Source organism: Pempheris klunzingeri, chromosome 21 (genome assembly GCF_042242105.1).
Source record: "Pempheris klunzingeri isolate RE-2024b chromosome 21, fPemKlu1.hap1, whole genome shotgun sequence".
Lineage (NCBI taxonomy): Eukaryota > Metazoa > Chordata > Actinopteri > Acropomatiformes > Pempheridae > Pempheris > Pempheris klunzingeri.
This window is the reverse complement of record NC_092032.1, coordinates 6,916,618-6,934,840: the sequence shown is the minus strand read 5'-3', so window position 1 is coordinate 6,934,840 and position 18,223 is coordinate 6,916,618. Positions and strand designations below refer to the sequence as shown.

Here is an 18,223-nt window from a genome sequence, read left to right as displayed (position 1 = left end):
GCTTTGCTTTAAGTCCATTTAACAACCTCAAGGACATCTTAACCTCTTTTTTTTTTTTGGCCGCTTTATTCTTATTTTATTAATAAAGCAGAAATTGAGTTAGCAGGGAAAACACAGCCTCATCCTCCTCCGTGCGTTTAGTCTTTAGGGTTACCGTCCTGTTCTGTGGGCGGCCGCTCTGACAATGCAGCCATTCGTGAGAACTCTAAATCCCTGTGGTCCAATCTGGATGAGAAGTGAAGACTTTGGTTTGTCGGAGTGTCCTCTCTAAATCATCCAGCCCCCCCAAACACGCACGCACACACACACACACACACACACACACACACACACACACACTTATCAGCATGCATACTCTCCCCATAAAGGATTTGAGGACAGCCCTTGGACATGGTCTGGCCTGGCATTTGGATGGGACAGAGAGGACTGATGTGAATGTGTATGCATGCACAAACAGCATGTATGAAGAGCATGCACACACACACACTAAGCTCTTGTCAGGCCATGCATGGAGTGCACGCATCATTTCTAAAGTGTGAGGAGGTGGTGAGAGAGGCAAGCAGTGGAAGACTGGAGGGGGTGGGGGTGGGGTGGGGTGGGGGGGGAGTGGGGGTGTTTCGGTCTTCTTGGCCACGTGTCCATTTCTGACTCATTACATAGCATCAGACTTTACAACCAGTGTTCACTTCCTGTGTAAGATACTGCTCTAAAGCCTGATTAAATACCACCTGGGACTAATCTCTTTCACCCTGTGTCTCACACAGCACGTTTTGGGAAATGTTCCCAGCCATCATCTTAGCCCTTTAAATGATGAAAACAAGATGAGTGTGCATGTCTCGCCCATGTGTCTCTTGGTTTGGTAACACTTGGGCGTTAATTAAATATGTGTGTGTAAATTAATAATGTGAAAGTAAGCCGCTAGCATTATATTGAAAATCAGAAATGTAGCACTCATAATAGAGCTTAAAAATAGTTCAACATTTTGGGAATCATCCCTTTTTAGCTAAGAACTAGGTGAGAACATAAATACCGCTTCTATATTTATCTGTAGAATTTGAAGCTGAAACCAGGAGACAGTTACCTTGGCTTAGCATTAAGACTTACTGCAGGAGGAAACAGCTAGCCAGGCAATGTATACACTTCAGTTTTTATATCGGCCAAACAATATAAAGTGTTATAAGTGAGCTTTAAAGGTGTTGATTGCAGCGCTAGTCTTGCTATTTCCCTCTGCTTTAAGTATTTGTGCTAAGCTAAGCTAACTCTGTATGAGAGTGGTATCAATCATCACTCTTCTCTTCTAACTGTCAGACAGTTGAACCATTTTTACTAAATGGTAATTGATTTTAATGATACGGCTCTAGCAATGTTGTGTGTAGGGGATTGGTGCAAAATTATGAAAATTATGGGATACTGACTTTATAATGCTGCTTCTTTTAACATATATATCAACGAGTCTGCAGCAAATTTCATGAAAGCCAATCATTATGACTCACTACAAAAGGCCAGTTGTCTTACTTTGGATGAAAATAACGGACTTTACCTTTAATATCTTTATCATTATGTAACAGGCAGGTTGAACATTGGGGTTTATGAAAAAGTGTATGTCTCCTTAACCCTCAGCCAGTCAATGCAGGTCCATGATCAGACAGGGAGGGGGCAATTTGCTGATCCATCTGCTGCCCTTGGAGCAGAGGATACTCACAAAGAACAAGGCAATGAGAGAAAAGATTATAGAGAATTGAGCCAGGCTGTGAATGCACTTTGACTTGTTCAATACAGTCCTATAGTTCCTGCATCATACAGCCTTCCAGGCAGCGGTAACTTGAGACATGCCACCTTCTTCCTCCCCCTCCTGAGGGGCTACTGGTTGACGAAGATAATACCAGCTGAGGTGCTTGCAGCTTATATTAAAATGACCTCCTGTGACTTTATACTGCCAGAGAGGTCTTGGCACTTTAATAAAGTCTAGATGCCATTTATTTATAATGCATGGGAGAGAGGGAAAAAAACAAATGACATTCTGCATGCAGAGCCAGGAAAGTGTTATCTGGTTGAGTTGAGTCTGGACAAAGTAAATTAATATGCCCACGTTGTGACAATATAGCCCCCAGATATTGCTTATCTGTCGCCCCCCCCAAAAAAGGTTAGTGAACAGTTGTTGGGCGATCCTTCGCAGGAAGATCGGAATCAGAAATGAACACTTGGCACCAAGTTCATGGCTGTAAGGTGAAGGGTGGCACAATGGGGGAAGCAAAGCATCAAGCAGTCATACAGTTCCTTTATAATTGTTTACTTACTAACTGGACCAATGTTATTAGGAATACCTGCAAGAGAGAAAGAGAAAAACAACAACTTTAAAATATGGCATAGCATGGACTGTTCAGTCAACAACTCCAACATTTCTCCTTGAGACTAGATTTACTGTTAGTCCTCATCCCCCCTCACCGTTGACTGAGCTCCACATACTTCTGACTCATCTCGATGAGATGTATGCATTTTAATTAACATATAAACTGAGACTGTGGCATCTAAAGCAATGCTAATCATCACTATGATCTGAAAGGGTTGTTTCCTGCATGTTTAGCTTCTTTGGTTTCTTCTTTGACGTCCCTGTTGTTGGTAGTTCCCTCTCCCACACTACGAGGTACACACCTGAAAATGTCCCAACATCACTGAAAACCAATTTCAACTAACATGAAAGTCACATGTGATAATATTTCAGTTATTTGGCACTTAAAAAGTACCATACTGCTTTCAGATGCTCCTCAGCACACCAGTATATAAAACATGTGTTGCCAAAAGACACGTAAGGCAGAATCTTCATGCACACACAATCGCGCACACAACATATCAAAGGACATCATAGATGGCAAACTCTGCCTCTGATGCCAAAGGACGACATGTTTTATCCTGCTGCCTGTCTGTCCATCCCTCCGTCATGCAATCCCTTGTGCCAGACAGCCACTGAGCAGATAATACAGTCTGTCTCATCCCCATGGTGACCAGATCTCTCCCACACCAGGACGTTGCCAGGCTGTGGATCTGAGGAGATTGAGACATTTGCAGGCTTCTTGTGCCGATCATTTTTGCCATCTGAACCCAAACAGCATCTTGTTTTGGGACTAATTAGGGCTGTTAATATGAATGGTGCACACATTCTTCAGATATCATGAAAAGAAAACAATGTCAGAAAGCCATTTTTCTCTGTTTCTATCTGTATTCTTCAAAGGCACGTGAGCGCACCACTGGTGTATTTCTGGTCGGCATTCGTTTTCAGAGGAATTTGTTTTCGGGACATTGATGCCAGCTCCACTTTTTCTAATCATCCGTTTGAACAGAGGCCGTCCCTCCAATACTCTCTACACCCTTCCCTCAATAAGGCAGTCTGCCCACAAAAACAAACAACCCCCTCACCATAGGAAGGGGAAGCATGCTGGGCAACAGGAGAAATAAGCCCACGTAAACTAGAGAGGGAGGAATGAAATAAAAAGGGTGCTTTCTTCCTCTCTAGCCCACATCTCTGCCGTCATCCGCTCACCACCACACCTACGGCTGAGGAAGCTGCAGAGGCATCCGTGCAGGATTTTTGGTGAGGCCTTTCATCTAATTGAACCGTCACAAAATATCTCCAGGTTCTCAGGGATATCCTGAGTGAGTGCGTGTGTTTGTGTATGTGGAGTTTGATCAAACTCCTGCCATTCAATCACTTTCCTGTGATCTCTGCCTGCTGGCTGTATTTAGGAGCTGAATCTGTGACCTGTCTGAGAGCTGTGAAGTGCAGGAGGGCACGCTGACATATGGAGGTGGACCGTAATGGATGTCAAACCTCAAGAGGGTCGGCAGGTGCTAACCAGGAGACAGGAAGGACAAGGGCGAGGACAATAACAATTATAAAAAACCTTTTTAAAAAGCAGTTTGATTTAGCAGCATTGGTCCTGAGTGTCACATTACATAATGACACAACAGAACAGTGAAAACGGGAGTATGGAAACTAAATGTCACTCTACATCAAATCACAAACACGGAATAGTGTTTGCCTATCAAGGGTTTGTATAGGATAATACCATGTTTAGTAGTTTACAGCTGCCTGTAGAAGAAACATTGATTTTAGTAATTTGAACAATTTCTATTAGGGTGGACAAGCACCTGGACCAACTGAAAAAGGTAGTATGAATTTTGCTATTCATACTAATACTTTAAACTAAGAACTAACTCGATAAATGCATGTCTCTGTAACTGAAAACAATTTGTAATTTAAAATAATGTGGGTAAAATTCCTCTTGTATACAGCTACTTATAAAACACCTAGTACGAGTCGACCACAACAGCTGCCCCAACCAGTTTGCATGGGGCTATAAGAGCAGTGTCCTGATTTTACGGAGAGAGGGCTGCGTATTACTTTAGATGGCAACAGCTGATAAAATCTGCCACCCAAATCTGTGGTTGCACCTCTGTCTGAAATCAAGGGCCTATTGTTTCCATAATTGGTGGTTGGAGCTGAATGTACCCTGTTATTATTTCTAAATTGCATAATGTGCTGATGACAGAGAGCTTGACAGGTGTAGCAACAGTAGCTTGGGGGGCTGGACTTAGCAAATAGTGAATTATGTATATGTATGTAATATGCAATTTGCAGAGTGAAATGTGTAGCCGATCAATCTGTATTATAACATCAGATACGAATGCCAATATCATCTGCTAACACGTGCAGACTCTATTAATGCATACACTGCTGTGCCAAACACGCACTATACAGGTTTCCTCCAGTTACTCACGAAGTCAAAAACACGAGATGGCAAGTGTTTTAGCTGTATAGCTAAATTGTAAAAGAAAAAAAGAAAACACAGTAAAGCAGTGCTAAAAAGGGCCTGGTTAAGTAGCTGACAGAGCAATAACACACAGGCTCTATATCTAGTCTGGAAGATTAGCAGGGGACCTACACTACATTAAATGGAGAGGGATATATATATAAAACCAGACAGAAAGAGAGAAGGAGAGGTGACTTGCTCTTGTTATTGTGGTGGAGACTTACTGTGAATCACCATCTATAAGTTCGCAGTTTAAAGAAAGAATAGTATTCATAGTGGTGTTTATACAGAACAAATATGAATAATAAAAGTGCTGCACTGTACCAACTGTACATGACTGCTGTCTGCCTTCAGCTAAATGTCAAAGACACATCGGCGATACTGACGCACCGGGGGGGCGACAACTGTTGTGCCCGTCACATCATTGACAGAAAGGTGACGTTCTGAACAAAGTATCGCACAATGTATTCATTTTAATTATACATAGAATAGCTGTTACACAAAAAGTATTATGCCTTAAACTACTCCCTCTATCTATGATGCATTGCACTTTAAAGTGTTTGAGTAGTCAAAGTGACTACAAAATGATGATCTCAATTTGTCTAGGTCAGGGCCAAATAACCTTCTCTTCCAGGTCATGATTTGGAACACCGATGACCTGTCACTGCAATTATTCGCCGCTTTATGAACAACCTGTGGGGTTCGAGCAGATGTCCAGGATCCCATGTCGGGTCATTCGATTAATTTACAATCACCGTCATTTCCAATCCCCTTCACCTGCCTGGCCCCACCATTATGGGGCATGGCTGCAATCTAATTTTGTCCTATCACACAGGAAGAGCATTAGGAGCTGCTTATGTTGACGGTGTGCTCCATTGATTTTTATGATCACGGTTGCGAGCAGCTGGATGGTGAACATGATCTCCGGGGTGGGGTGTGGGGGGTGTGGGGAGGAGGGGAGGGGTGGGTGCGATTCGCCGAACATGATCTGTGCGCGTGTGGGGTCAGCACATGCGACAGATCTCTCTCACACACACACACTAACAAATGATCAAAAAGCAATAATAAAATGATACATGGCCTTCTAATCTGTGATATCCTATTTCCTCACTGAACAAGCTAATCTATTAAAAACAGGACATCAAAATTGCCATATGGTTCCTAGATTCTGCTGTCAAGAGAACATTCAGTAGCTGAGCATAAGATTGTGTGTGTTTGTTTGTGTGTGTGATTGTGGGTGTCATTATATTGTTTCTGTCAGTATCCATTCTGCTTTGACCTTCGATGTGTCTCACCTGCTTGCCTTGGCGCTACCTGGACTGCTCTGGAAAGGGGCTTATCTGCTGAATTTCCACCTCAGGCAAAGTTGGTAATTACTTTCCCTGGCTGCCATCATTTTGTAGCAATCCATCATTATCTGGAGCTCTTTGGCTATATAGAGCCCAGTGCTGGTGACAGGCATTGCTAACTGGTTAGTAGCGGAAAGGCTGCCAAAACACAAGCACACGGCATGCAACTTGATTGAATTCCTCAGGAGCAAAATTACGGCTTGCCTCGCCGGAATGCCCGGCTCGCTCGCTGGCTCTCAATGTGTAGATCTGAATTGAAGGTGGCAAGTCTTAAAGGGCCCAGGAGCCAAGTTGGAAGAAGCATAGTTTTTCAGATTTCAGGAAAGGAATGAGGTGTACGTTGGTGGTGGCAGCAATGGGGGAGGGAGTAAAAAAAAAAAAAAAAATAGAAAAAAATAAATAAAAATCTGGAGTTGGAAGAAACAAATATTTGAAAGAAAGATTACCGTCACAGCTGCACAGAGCCGAGATGTGGAAAAGACAGAGTAAACAAGCTCGGTCTCTGGGGTGGTTGGGGGTGTTGTGGGGGAGAGCGAGAGAGAGAGAGAGAGAGAGAGCGCTAGCATGAAACAAAACCAAGAGATGGAGCGAGAACAGGCGGAGGCAGGAGAAGAAGAAGAAGGAGAAGAGGAAGGTGGTGAGGAAGAAGGGCAGGAGGAGCAACAGAGTGAGAGAATGTAAAACCACAGGTGATGAGTCTCTCAGAGAAAAAAGAATGAGAATGGGGCTAAAATGGAAATTCAAATAGCTGCAGAAAAAAAGAAATAAAAGCATAAATGAGTGGGTGCTGCGTATGTGTGTGTGAGAGAGAGAGAGAGAGAGAGAGAGAGAGAGAGGGAGAAGGTGGAAGTGAAGCTATGTGTGCACAGCAAGCCTGTTTATGTGGATAGATGCATAAACACATGGCACTAATTGAATACACAGTAGAGCTGTGAGCCTGATGAAAAAACACACTTTTTTACACTGAGCAGCCTGTCCCACAAAACTCACTGTATTCAGATTTAAAGAGGAATGACACTCAAAATAAATACCATCTGCTTTGGGAGGGAAATGTGCCATAATTCTTCATCAAATAATGGCACATTTTCTCCCCAAAGCATCAAACATTAATTTTGCCTTAATTTTGCCGAAATTCCAAATGGAACACATGTATTAGCACATGTGTAATGTGATTACATTAGCGCTTTATTAGTGTTTCATTACTAAAGTAATGTGATTACACTAATGCATTAGTTAGTAATGTGCCATCCAGGCCTCATTAAACCATTTAATGCTTATATTAAATGTATTCCACTCATGTCTGATTTGGCTTCACTGGCTTAATATTGGGAACACATCTCGGGGAGCGCATACAGTAAAGGTTGTTTGTGTTCACACACAAACAAAAAGAGATTTATTCAACAGTGGCATTATCAGTTCCTGAGGGATTTGGTCTTGCCATTGAAATATATATAAAAACCTAGTCCCTCTGCACAAGAGGAAAGATTAATCAGAAAAATCTAAATGTGTGTACATACAGTATATCTGTGCAAATGAGAGTGAGACATTATATATATGTGTGTTTGGCTACATTTCCATGATCAGCACCTCCCAGTTGGACTACAGGACCGATGATAAGGCTGTAGCATGTGGTGGCTCTGCATTAATGTACACTAATTAGAGAACACCAGCAGAAAAATGCAATTTGTAAATCACATAAAATTATATTGTGTGGATGCTGTTGTTGTGACTGTCTCCACAAGACACACTAGCGAGTCTTTTTATTTTTCATCTGGGACCAAGAAACGCAGGCTTGTCAGTCAGACGGCAGAGGGCTAATGTGGAATCCACTGCATGTCCACGCCTTTTCCTGCTTTGATCAAAGGAGCTCCATAAGTTCTGAGGCTGGCTCCGGCTAAATCTTAACAAGTGTCTCCTAATCCTGTCCTACAAGGAAATCTATTCATTTTAACAAGCTGCAGACAGAACAAATAAAGATTTTGTTTTGAATAAAATCTAAATTTGGAAGAATTTTACAATTTTGATAAAAAAAAAAAAAAAATTGGCAGCAAAACAGTCAATTTGCAATCTCAGTCAAAATATCGCGCAACAAAAAGCTCTTCTGCGAAGCCCTCAACAAACTAATGGCTATGTGCATGAAATACAACAGTGCGATGATCATCATGAAAAGGTAATGCCTGCAGGTCAGTGGAGGGATGTTTTCATGATGAGCAGCCATCATTCAGTTCAACACTTGAACATTCACAAGGCTGTCACCATGCAGCAAGGTCGCACTCCTCTTATGTAACCTCAGTGCTTATGTCACCATGTGGAGACGGGTCACCCTCTCCCTCCCCGCTATCTCCGCCTGTCCTTCACCGATGAGAATTTTTTTCATCAGTGCATGCATGAAAAACTTTATCCTGCATCTTTAATTGGATGAATAACTATAAAGTTGGTAATGTGCAAAGGGATTTGAAAATTCTTGATGAATAATGTATCACTTTTCTGAGCATTTGGCGAATTCAAGTTCAAATCTGTTTATAAAACACTGCAGTTTGTAAAAGTGGTCAAGCCGTTTGAAATGACAAAAATCTCACTTTCTTGTTTATTCTGTTGATGCTTTCAGGTGTGACCCAGCACTTCTGTCTTTTTTTAGCATAAATGTATTTATTTACATTTTTGCCAAGAGTTATATTATATATATATAGTTATATATACCACTCTCATGTCTACAGCCAGGAGATGGTTAACTTAGCTTAGTATGAAGTCTAGAGCAGTGACTTCCTGCCTGGTGATTTTACTAAAGACAAGACTCCAGTAAATCACTGCTCCTGCCCAGGAAATAGTACAGCACATAATTATAGTAATTTGTCCATTTTACACAAACCACATGATAATTAGTGAGTTTTAAAGGTGCTGGTATCTTCGGATGGAGCCAGGCTACCTGTTTCTTCCTGTTTCCAGTCTTTGTGCTGAGTTAAGATAACATCTCCTTTTGGAGCTTAATCTCTAGGGTACAGATAGTTTGATGGTGTTGTTCAAATGTAAATACTTTTTTGTCCCATTTGTTTGTCTGTTAATTAGCAGGTTTTCCTATCATTAACGTATCTATTAACACATTAAATGGAGTGTAACATGCTTTCCAGTATCTGTTCTGTTGACTGACTCAAAAAAAACTGGGGAGGACATGAGGAAAACCAATCCACAGTGTCATGTTATTTAACACTGTTTGGCTACTTGTCACTTTCTTATGATCAACAAGAAATTAAGCAGTAAAACAAGATTTCTTAAATACAATCACTGCGGGCTCTGGATGGGAATGAATCTCATGTGTGCGTAATGTGTCACTAGCAGCCTGCCAGTCCAACGAGGGGTGACACAGACACATCAACATCCTCCACGGTGTGCAGCCCCTCCATCGCCCATACGTGGACCCAGTTCTGTGCGAGCAGAGTGCAGCAGCAGATCAGGTACCACAGGACACTGATTGCCACAGTTGGCCACCGTAGTCCGGCCATGGATCCACCCCGGGCACCTGAGGCAGTGTGGCCTGAGGCTACACCAGCAGAGCAGAGCTATTCAGCTGCTCCACAGCGACGCCGCTGCCACACCCTCAAGTCCAAATCCATTGTTGCCATTAGCACAACAGTCCTTCGGGGCTGCTACAACAAGTTGTTGCGCTGGCTTAGCCAAGTAGCTAGCTACAGTACAGCTCAATAAACAAAGGGGAAACATGAATCTGAAAAAAAAAGGAAATTTGGACTCTACTATTTTGGTGAAAAAGTTTGAAGTGGTTTCGCAATTTGCACATTATAATTTCTTTTCTAATATGCTACTGTTAAAATCTATCTACTGCCTGACCAGCAGTTCATCACACTCAAGTACAAAACAGTGGAAGAGAAGTGAGGATGAAATCATTGGACCAACACCATGTCAATATTGTATTCTGATTGTTGATTGGTTAGAGGGGACGTCCTCCTTTGGAACACCATTTAACATGTCCTTTCTCAAAAAAGTGAGAAAACGTATTTTAAATAAGAGGAATCATTTATTTGAACCAAAAAATGTTTAGACCTCCCTCTTGCCTCTTGAAAATAGAGGAGGAGCAACCACCTCTGCCTCTATCGATCAGCCTCCTCTGGTGTGTGGACACATTCTGAATGTGAGTCTATGTTTGGGCACATGTGTGCACTAGTTTGAGCGGATGAGTTGAAGCCACTTTAAACGGATCCATTTAAAGTGCATTTAAGGATTTTTCCTTTAATATATCATTCAGGATACATTTTTACTATCTGAAATCAACTTTTCCGAGGCCACCCATTACTGACCCCCACCACCACTGGCTTCTATCTCCCTCAGTATCCTCAGCCCTACAGTGAAATGAACTGCCATGGTTAATTCTCAAACTGATCCCTCTCCTTCTGTCTCTACAGAGGGAGGAAGCAAGAATGAGTGAGACTGAGAGATGGGTGGGGGGTGGCGATGGAGGCGGCGGGGGGTGTGTGTGTGTGGATGGGAGACACAGATGGAGAGAGGAAAAGCGAGAGAGACAGAGCCACCCCAGAAGGCTGAGTTAGCTCTGACAGAGAGCGATGCCCACTTCCCCTCCTTCTATCTCCGCCATCCTTTTCTTTCATCATCACTTTTTAAATCCTGCTCCTCTTCCTCGTGCCATTGTAAGACGAAATATCAACCCATCCCTCCATCTCCACACCCCCTCCGGATGATGATTCATCGATCCCCTTATCGCATCAGACGACTTGATGGGCATAGTAAAAAGAAATTAAATCTTAATTAAATTTTCATCTTTGACAAATTTGTCTCCGAAGAGCTGCCATATGCTCACTGGGTTCTGGGGAAAACACTGAGAAGGAAGGAGACGTTTGGAATTGGTGTTGAATAGGCTTGAAAATTTAAAAAAACAGCACAAGGTGCATTTTTCTGTCAGCATTGTGCATTTTTTTCTATTCAGGAGGGACAGCCTTGCATTACTATAGATTTTTCACAGTGTTATTAAATTATGGATTTTTCCCCTCCAAGACAAAGTATAATAATGCACTTTATACTATGACTGTTTTTCATCACTTGCTGGGCTAAGGGAGTGTGTGTGTGTCCTTGTGTGGTAGTTATGAATGTATGTGTGAATGCTTTGAGGAGTGTGCATGGAGTTCTGGATGAGCACCTGTGTGTGTGTGTGTGTGTGTGTGTCAGCTTTTTTAATAATGTGCTGTCAATCTGGGCTCTGGGAATGGCCGTTTCACAAACCCTCCCTAAGTCTCATAACACGGATCCTCTGGGAGGGAGAATAAGTCATCAGCCGGTGGCCGAGAGTCCTCGAGCTGCGTCGAGAAAGGCAGAAATCACGGTGGATGCAATAAGGAGACAGGGCGGGATAAAACTCCGGCTTTCAAATTAATGCCAGCACACTCGAACTTATAGCACTGCTGCTCATCTCTCTGCTGTTTTAGCTGATGTACGGAAGGCAAGCTGTCAGCTCCGGATCCTGCGTTCACATGTTGTTGTAAGAATAGGATGATGACTATTTTCACGTTGAACCTTAAACGCTACGTGTACTCACACATCCATCATTAATTAATCAATGAATTGAATAATTTAATCACTGATAGCTGATTTTCCTTCTACTGCCCAATGATAGTCACTGCAGAGATCTAATCTTGAGGCCTTGGACCTCACATTGGACCTCATAGCTCAGCTTCTCACTTCAGTGCCACTAAGCTGCAATGGAGGGAATGCTGTGTGACACTGTGTCCTTGTTTTGTTCATACCCCAGGAAGAGCAGCTGTTGCTTTTGTCTGTTGGGATCCAAATAAATAATAAACAGCAAGAGTTTGGGGGTGTAGTAGAGAATAAGGAGGAAATGGAGATTATAATATATCCTAAATTTTGCATGCCTTGTAAAAAGCATTGTATTCCTCTTTCTGGGCAAGGCAGATTTATCTTTAGAGCATTATGCAAGAACATTTTTGTACTCTTATCCTAAATCTTTTCTCAAGTTTGCTCATGCTCAGAAGTGCTGCGAGTCAGATTCTGCAGACTCTCGTAGCCGTGTTTCGATGACATTATATCAGACTGATAACCGCCTACGTAGCCCAATAACAGATGCAGGGTGGCGGGAAGGAAAATGGCCATTGGGTGCAACAGCTGATTGTTTAACCTGTGCAGTGTTTCATTATGGAGAAAGTCAAGCAGATTTTTTTTTTGCCTTTGATGACAAATCCCACAACATGCTCCAAACTTTGACTGATAGTAGCACAGCCGTAAACATGGCGAAACAAAGAGGAAACAGTTTTCTCCATATTTTCTAGACTTTCCTCAAGACAGCCACTATTATACACACTGCTTCACATGCTGGTGTTTACTTATATTCTTCTTCTTGATGTTTGTCCCCGGCAAGTTATAATCGGTCAAGGGAACGACCGCTGTGATGTCTCGGTCGAGTCATGGCAAGATGGTAGTAACTCGTTTTACCTTGATGAAAGCCACCTGATCACGAGTAGGTGTGCATTTATGAGATTTGATCATTATCATAAAACTATGCCCATACATTGCCATATAAGTTTCATTCATGTAAATGTCACACAAGATCATAAAGAGCTCCAAACTGCAGAGCTTCCAGCCAGAAATCAGCAGATAAAACAGGAAATGTTTAGCAGCGTCCAAAAACAGTTACAAAATATTCATACATGTTAATCACTCACATGCGTCACTTGAGAGCAAATCTGATTGTAAGAGTGGTTCCTGCACGATTACCAACACCACAGTGGGTTTAACAGGCAAACGCAGCCTAAGCTCCACAAGAAGACAATGAAAGATTCCTCATGCGATGTGACGTCACCACAAGACATTAGACAAAAAAGAGTTGGCCCACTTTCTTCAGCACAAGCAGGAGTAAATACGTGGTTCTATCCTACAGTAGCATTACAGCTGCAGCTGGACAACATTATTTATGAACTCTAACACATTTACTGTATGAGTGTAAAGCAAAGCTTATGTCCCCGCACCAACAGGCACTTCTAAATAATGATGATGCAAGATCACGCTGTCTGCTGCTAGCTAGAAAGAATGGAGCATACGTGGAACCCTGACAAGTGGCCACTACAACTGCACATGATGTAGTGGAGTGGGCATATTACAGGTTTATTAGAGACCACAGTGTTCCCAGTGATGACAGTTGGGAACCTGCAACAGCGTTATTTATAACCTCCTGTTTAAACACGGCGTCCTTTCATGGAAAGACCTGGGGGTCTACAGTGGATGCATGGGCAAAGTAAGAAAGCCTTCCACTGCTGTGTGTTTCTAAGTCACGTCTTGTTTCTTGCGGTAGTGAAAGAAATGCACGATATCACAACCTTTTGTTTTTTTCTTTTTACCATAAACTTCTAATATCCCAAAGATTTTTTTTTTTCTTTTCTGAGATCTATGAACAAGAAAGCGGCTCATAAAAGGCAAGTCTAATACCATGCACAGGCAATGGTGAAATCAGCGGTGCTGTTCAGTAAAAATGGAAGGAGTTAAGATCATTTGATTAATCCTTTCCGTTTCCACCTCATAGCTAAAAATCAACAAGATCTACAACTCAAATCCCCCCCCCCCCCAAAAAACTTTGAAACGTAAAGTGAAGTGAAACGTGGACCCTGCGCGCTCGGATTGTTCATGTACAGATGAGAAGGCGTGCATGGTCTTTTAAAGAATAGGACGATAACGAAGAGTGAAGTCAGACACAAGGCTTCTGCTGCTTACACTTGATCTGACATGAGGGTTAGGTGTAGTAGGGGGACACAGCTCCTCACAGATGAGCCCACTGCACCTACCGCGTGTGTGTGTGTGTGTGTGTGTGTGTGTCTGTCAGTGCCATTCAAGACAAACTATGCTGAGAGACTTTGTAATTCTGTGAATGCCTCTGATGTCTTGAGCGGCTGCGAGTTTAAGGGTGTGATTTCATTATCAATGATTTACGATAAAACCGTTCCCGTTGCTGGTGCAACTCTTATTTTGCATAATGATTTCTCAAATTTTGCTGTTTTAATTTGTTGATTTTGGCTTCTCCTGGGAGGATTTTCATGTCAAAATATGGGTATTTCATTGCTAGTCGCAGCCTTGGGATACATCAGAGTAGAGGGTCCAGTTCACTCCAGCTGAGATGCTTTAAAGTCGCTCTCTTTGGTTGAATTACATTCTGGTCAAATACACACAAGTTGGCCTCCTCACTGTTTTTGCTTCTCTGCCTTTTATCTCTGTGAATCATCTTTAATTGCTTCGCATTGCTTTCAAATCTCCTAGCTCAATATCTCACTATCAACGCGCTGATTGTCAGAACTCTCCATGATGACACACACAGGATACTGCTAATTGGGATTCTACTTTTATCATCCGTCTGTGTTGATGCCTTTGTTATTTCGATTCAAACTTTCATTGGAAATCTCCATTATATTGTCCAGCGCCTTTGCATAAGACCTGTACTAATACATGCACTCTCTCATGACCCATCCTTTTAATTACGCAACATGGCGTGCTGTGTGTGTGTGTGTGTGTGTGTGTGTACTTACAGATATTAGCAGTGCCCTTGGGGATAGGCAGGTAGGAGCCAGCACTCCACGCTCGCCCCTGGTAATTCCTCTTACAGCGGCCACAGTCGGGCCCAGTCGTGTTGTGTTCACACTCGCAGCTCAACTTCTCTTTGTCAAACACACAGCTGTTGGCGTGAAGGTTACACTTGCACCTGTCAAAGAAGGAGAAGGGTGTTGGGAGTGGGTGGGTGGGGGGGGGTGTTGGAGGGGGATTGATGGAGTTGAAAGAGGACAACCACGTCAACATAAGTGAATTTTCCGGCGCTGAATGAAAAACAGGCAGCTTTTAGTGTGTTGGACAATGCGACTGAAGGGCAGCGTGTCCTTGACAAGCGGTGGCATTGAAACACAGTCGGAGCAGTAAAAACAGTTGTTTCCTCAACTTCAAGAGAAGCTTGTTCAAAGGAGGCGGGCGACTGCACGAACAAATCTGGCATCATTATTTTCTCCCTCTTATTCCTCCCCTCACTCGGGAAGGTAGCTCGGTTTTAATTGTCCCACTGGAGGATGCATAATTGTAGTAAGGTCACAGTAGATGGGCGATGGGATAGCATGGGGGGGGGGGGGGGCTGGGTGGGGTGGGGGCTGAGGAAAACAAGCCGAGTTAAATTGTGGAACAAGCACTGGGAGAATGAAGGCACCGAGGCTTGTGGCTCTGCAAGGCGATGAATAGCTCAGTTAGCCAGAGGGCAGCATGGAGCAACAGCACGGCCACCTTGGCTATGACAAATTAATATGAGATGAGATCTCAGAAGCATATTTTCAGTTTGGATAGAGGGACTCCCTTAAGGGGCACTAAATCCTTACTCACATCCTGCTCACTAGAACCTTCATTTAACAATAAACTCAGCAAATTCATTTTCTGCTGTGGCTAGATGAGCGATGAGGGTATATCTACCTGTTAAATTAATTTATGATCCTCATGCAACGTAAAGTACTCTGAGGAATATAGAGGAATTTGAATTGCTGGATCTCCTTTTGAGGAACTTTGCACTGGGGGAACAACAGGACTGAGCGTTGTGAAATTTTCTCCGCAAAGGTCATGATGAGCTATATCAAGACAGTCTGATGTGTTTTTAAATGGTTTATTTAATATCAGAAATGGGAGAATTTTCTCAGCACGTAACGAGAATGTTCCTTTTTCTGATATCTCCAGGTTTGGTTTGTGCAGTTGTTGTCTGCCTTTGTAACTCTGATTAAGTTTTGTCAAAGTTCTGTCCCTTTTCACACAGTGTTTCCAATATTTTGTCCACCCTTTATTGTCTCCAAAGCGGACCATGAGTCTCGATCCAGTGCCAGCAGCAAGGCTGGCTGCAACTTTAAATAAAGACTTGGAAATCTCACTTCCAACAGGCATGACTCACTGTAGATTAATGGGGCTGTGTTTGTATATTTTAGGAGAAAATGCTGAGAGGCAGACAAAATGGCACTGTCTCCCTCCTTTCAAAGTGCCCTTTCACTCAGCTATTTTTTACTAGGACCCCGGCGAAAGCCATCTCTCCATCCGCTCCTCAGGCAGAGAGAGAGAGAGAGAGAGAGAGAGAGAGAGAGAGAGAGAGAGAGATGGAGGGAGAGGTGTTGAGGAGAGAGATGACACAGATAGCCCTTCAGTTGTTTTCACTAACGCCTTAGTGAGAAACTCCGGTGACAGCTGGCCTCTTTCACCCTGCCCATTCTGCTTCACTGCAGCTTAGCTTGATCCTCCAATAAATATAATGATTTGGAGGAAAAGCAAAGTCTTAAATAACTCACCGGTCCTTGACCCTGGTGCTCAACATATCTGCTGTTTGCCCCAAATTGAAGGGCTGTGTGCTGTGTCTGGCTGGGCTATGATTAGACTCTGTTCCAGGTTGATAAAATAAATACCTGGATTTGCCAAAATCAGAGACTATTTAATCTGATTTAGAATTTTTTTTGCTGGCTACTGACTGTAGATTTCGCCCGTTTGAATTCAGTATTGGGCAGTAACACAATACGCTGTAAGGAGCTACAGTAGTGTGATTACTTGCTTCAGTAATAAATAGTGTCTGGGGATTACAATTGGAGTTCATTCAATATAAAGTTTTAAATTCAGTACATAAGACAGATGTAAGTGATGCCGTTGGCTGCTGTTGGAGAGTACTGTATTACCTCCAATTACTGATGGTAAATCAAGTCTGCAGCGCTTTAACACTACGTCCATCTATTCACACACCATTCATACACTGATAAGACGACTACCAACCTGCTCATCGTAAAACCATCATCCGCTCATCATCCTCAATCATCATCAACCATTAACACACACATTCACAGCTAGCTGGAGCAGTATCTTCAGTATCTTGCCCAAGGATACTTTGACCTGCGGACCGGAGGAGTCAGGAATCGAACCGCCCATCTTCCAATTAGTGGACAACCCGCTCTTGTCGCTAAGCCAGCAATTACAATCATCACCACAAGCAGCAGATTATATCATTTGTAGCTAATTAATACAAAGACTGTGAGCAACTGGTAAGAGACACTACAACTGTGTGCGCTTTAGCAACCAACAGTCACATCAGCTTCATGAGCCAGGATCTCCCAGTGAAACATGTTCATGCGTATGACATCATTTATTATTACTGCACAAGGCCTGATTTGGGACCTGCACTATTTGGAGCAAGTAGCTGAGGAAATATAAGGCGTGCAAAAGTAAGCAGGCTATCTTACACCGCTCATCTCATTTTCAGGTTGTAGCTACAGGATGTGAACGGTTATTGTGCTGACATTCAAAGATTATATTATATGTTATTGGCTTCTTTTCGCTTAGAAGGCAGAAACACGACACTGTTGAGTTTTATTTTGAACTTTGGTTACACATGTTGAAAGCTGAGCTAAAATGAATCCAACGAGGGATTCGAAAGAAATCAGATTCGTTGCAATGCAATCCACTTCGCTTCAAAAATCCTTCCCCCAAACCCATGATAATAAAAGAACAGTTAGTAATAAGTAAGACAACATTGCTCTGACAGTTTGCTATTGCCAGACACTGGTTCGGAGCCTGTAAATTGTCCACCTTAAAGAGCTTGTCTGTGTCTCTTCAACAAAATCTTCAGCCACTATCATAGTAATTTCCAGTCGACAGTGAGACATATTGGGATTGATTGAGAAAAAGTGGTCTGAGTTGAGTAAAGGTCCGTCAGTGGCTAAAAAGATCAGACTCAAGTCCTGCACAGCCCCGCTCCATGCACAGAGACGCTCTTTCCGTCTCTTTTATGAAAGTCTGTCTCGTCAGTGTGTGTATGTGTGTGTGTGTGTGTGTGTGTGTGTGTGTGTGTAAGAGGAGTGGGAAGGTGAAGCGGTGTGAAACGACTTCACATGGAGCCCTTTGTGGTTTAACCTTCAGCTTCTTTTAACCTCGCCAACATTTTAATCAGCATCCAGAAATGATAGCGCCGTCGGCATAATGATGGAGACCGCCAGCGAGGCCCTGGGGGTCTTATACCCACCAGTCCTGCTGCACTGCCAATCAGCGGTG

At 42.8% G+C, this 18,223-nt stretch overlaps 1 protein-coding gene across 1 annotated transcript in view; it reads right to left on the bottom strand.

Moving 5' to 3' along the window:
• ntng1a (netrin g1a) overlaps positions 1–18,223 on the bottom strand; it is a 93,697-nt gene that overhangs the window by 15,659 nt on the left and 59,815 nt on the right. The window contains exons 3-4 of the mRNA XM_070853188.1: positions 14,707–14,879; positions 2,298–2,324 (exon numbers count right to left, since the gene is read on the bottom strand). Of these exons, the coding sequence (XP_070709289.1) occupies positions 2,298–2,324; positions 14,707–14,879 (200 nt within the window). The remainder of the gene's footprint in view (positions 1–2,297; positions 2,325–14,706; positions 14,880–18,223) is intronic.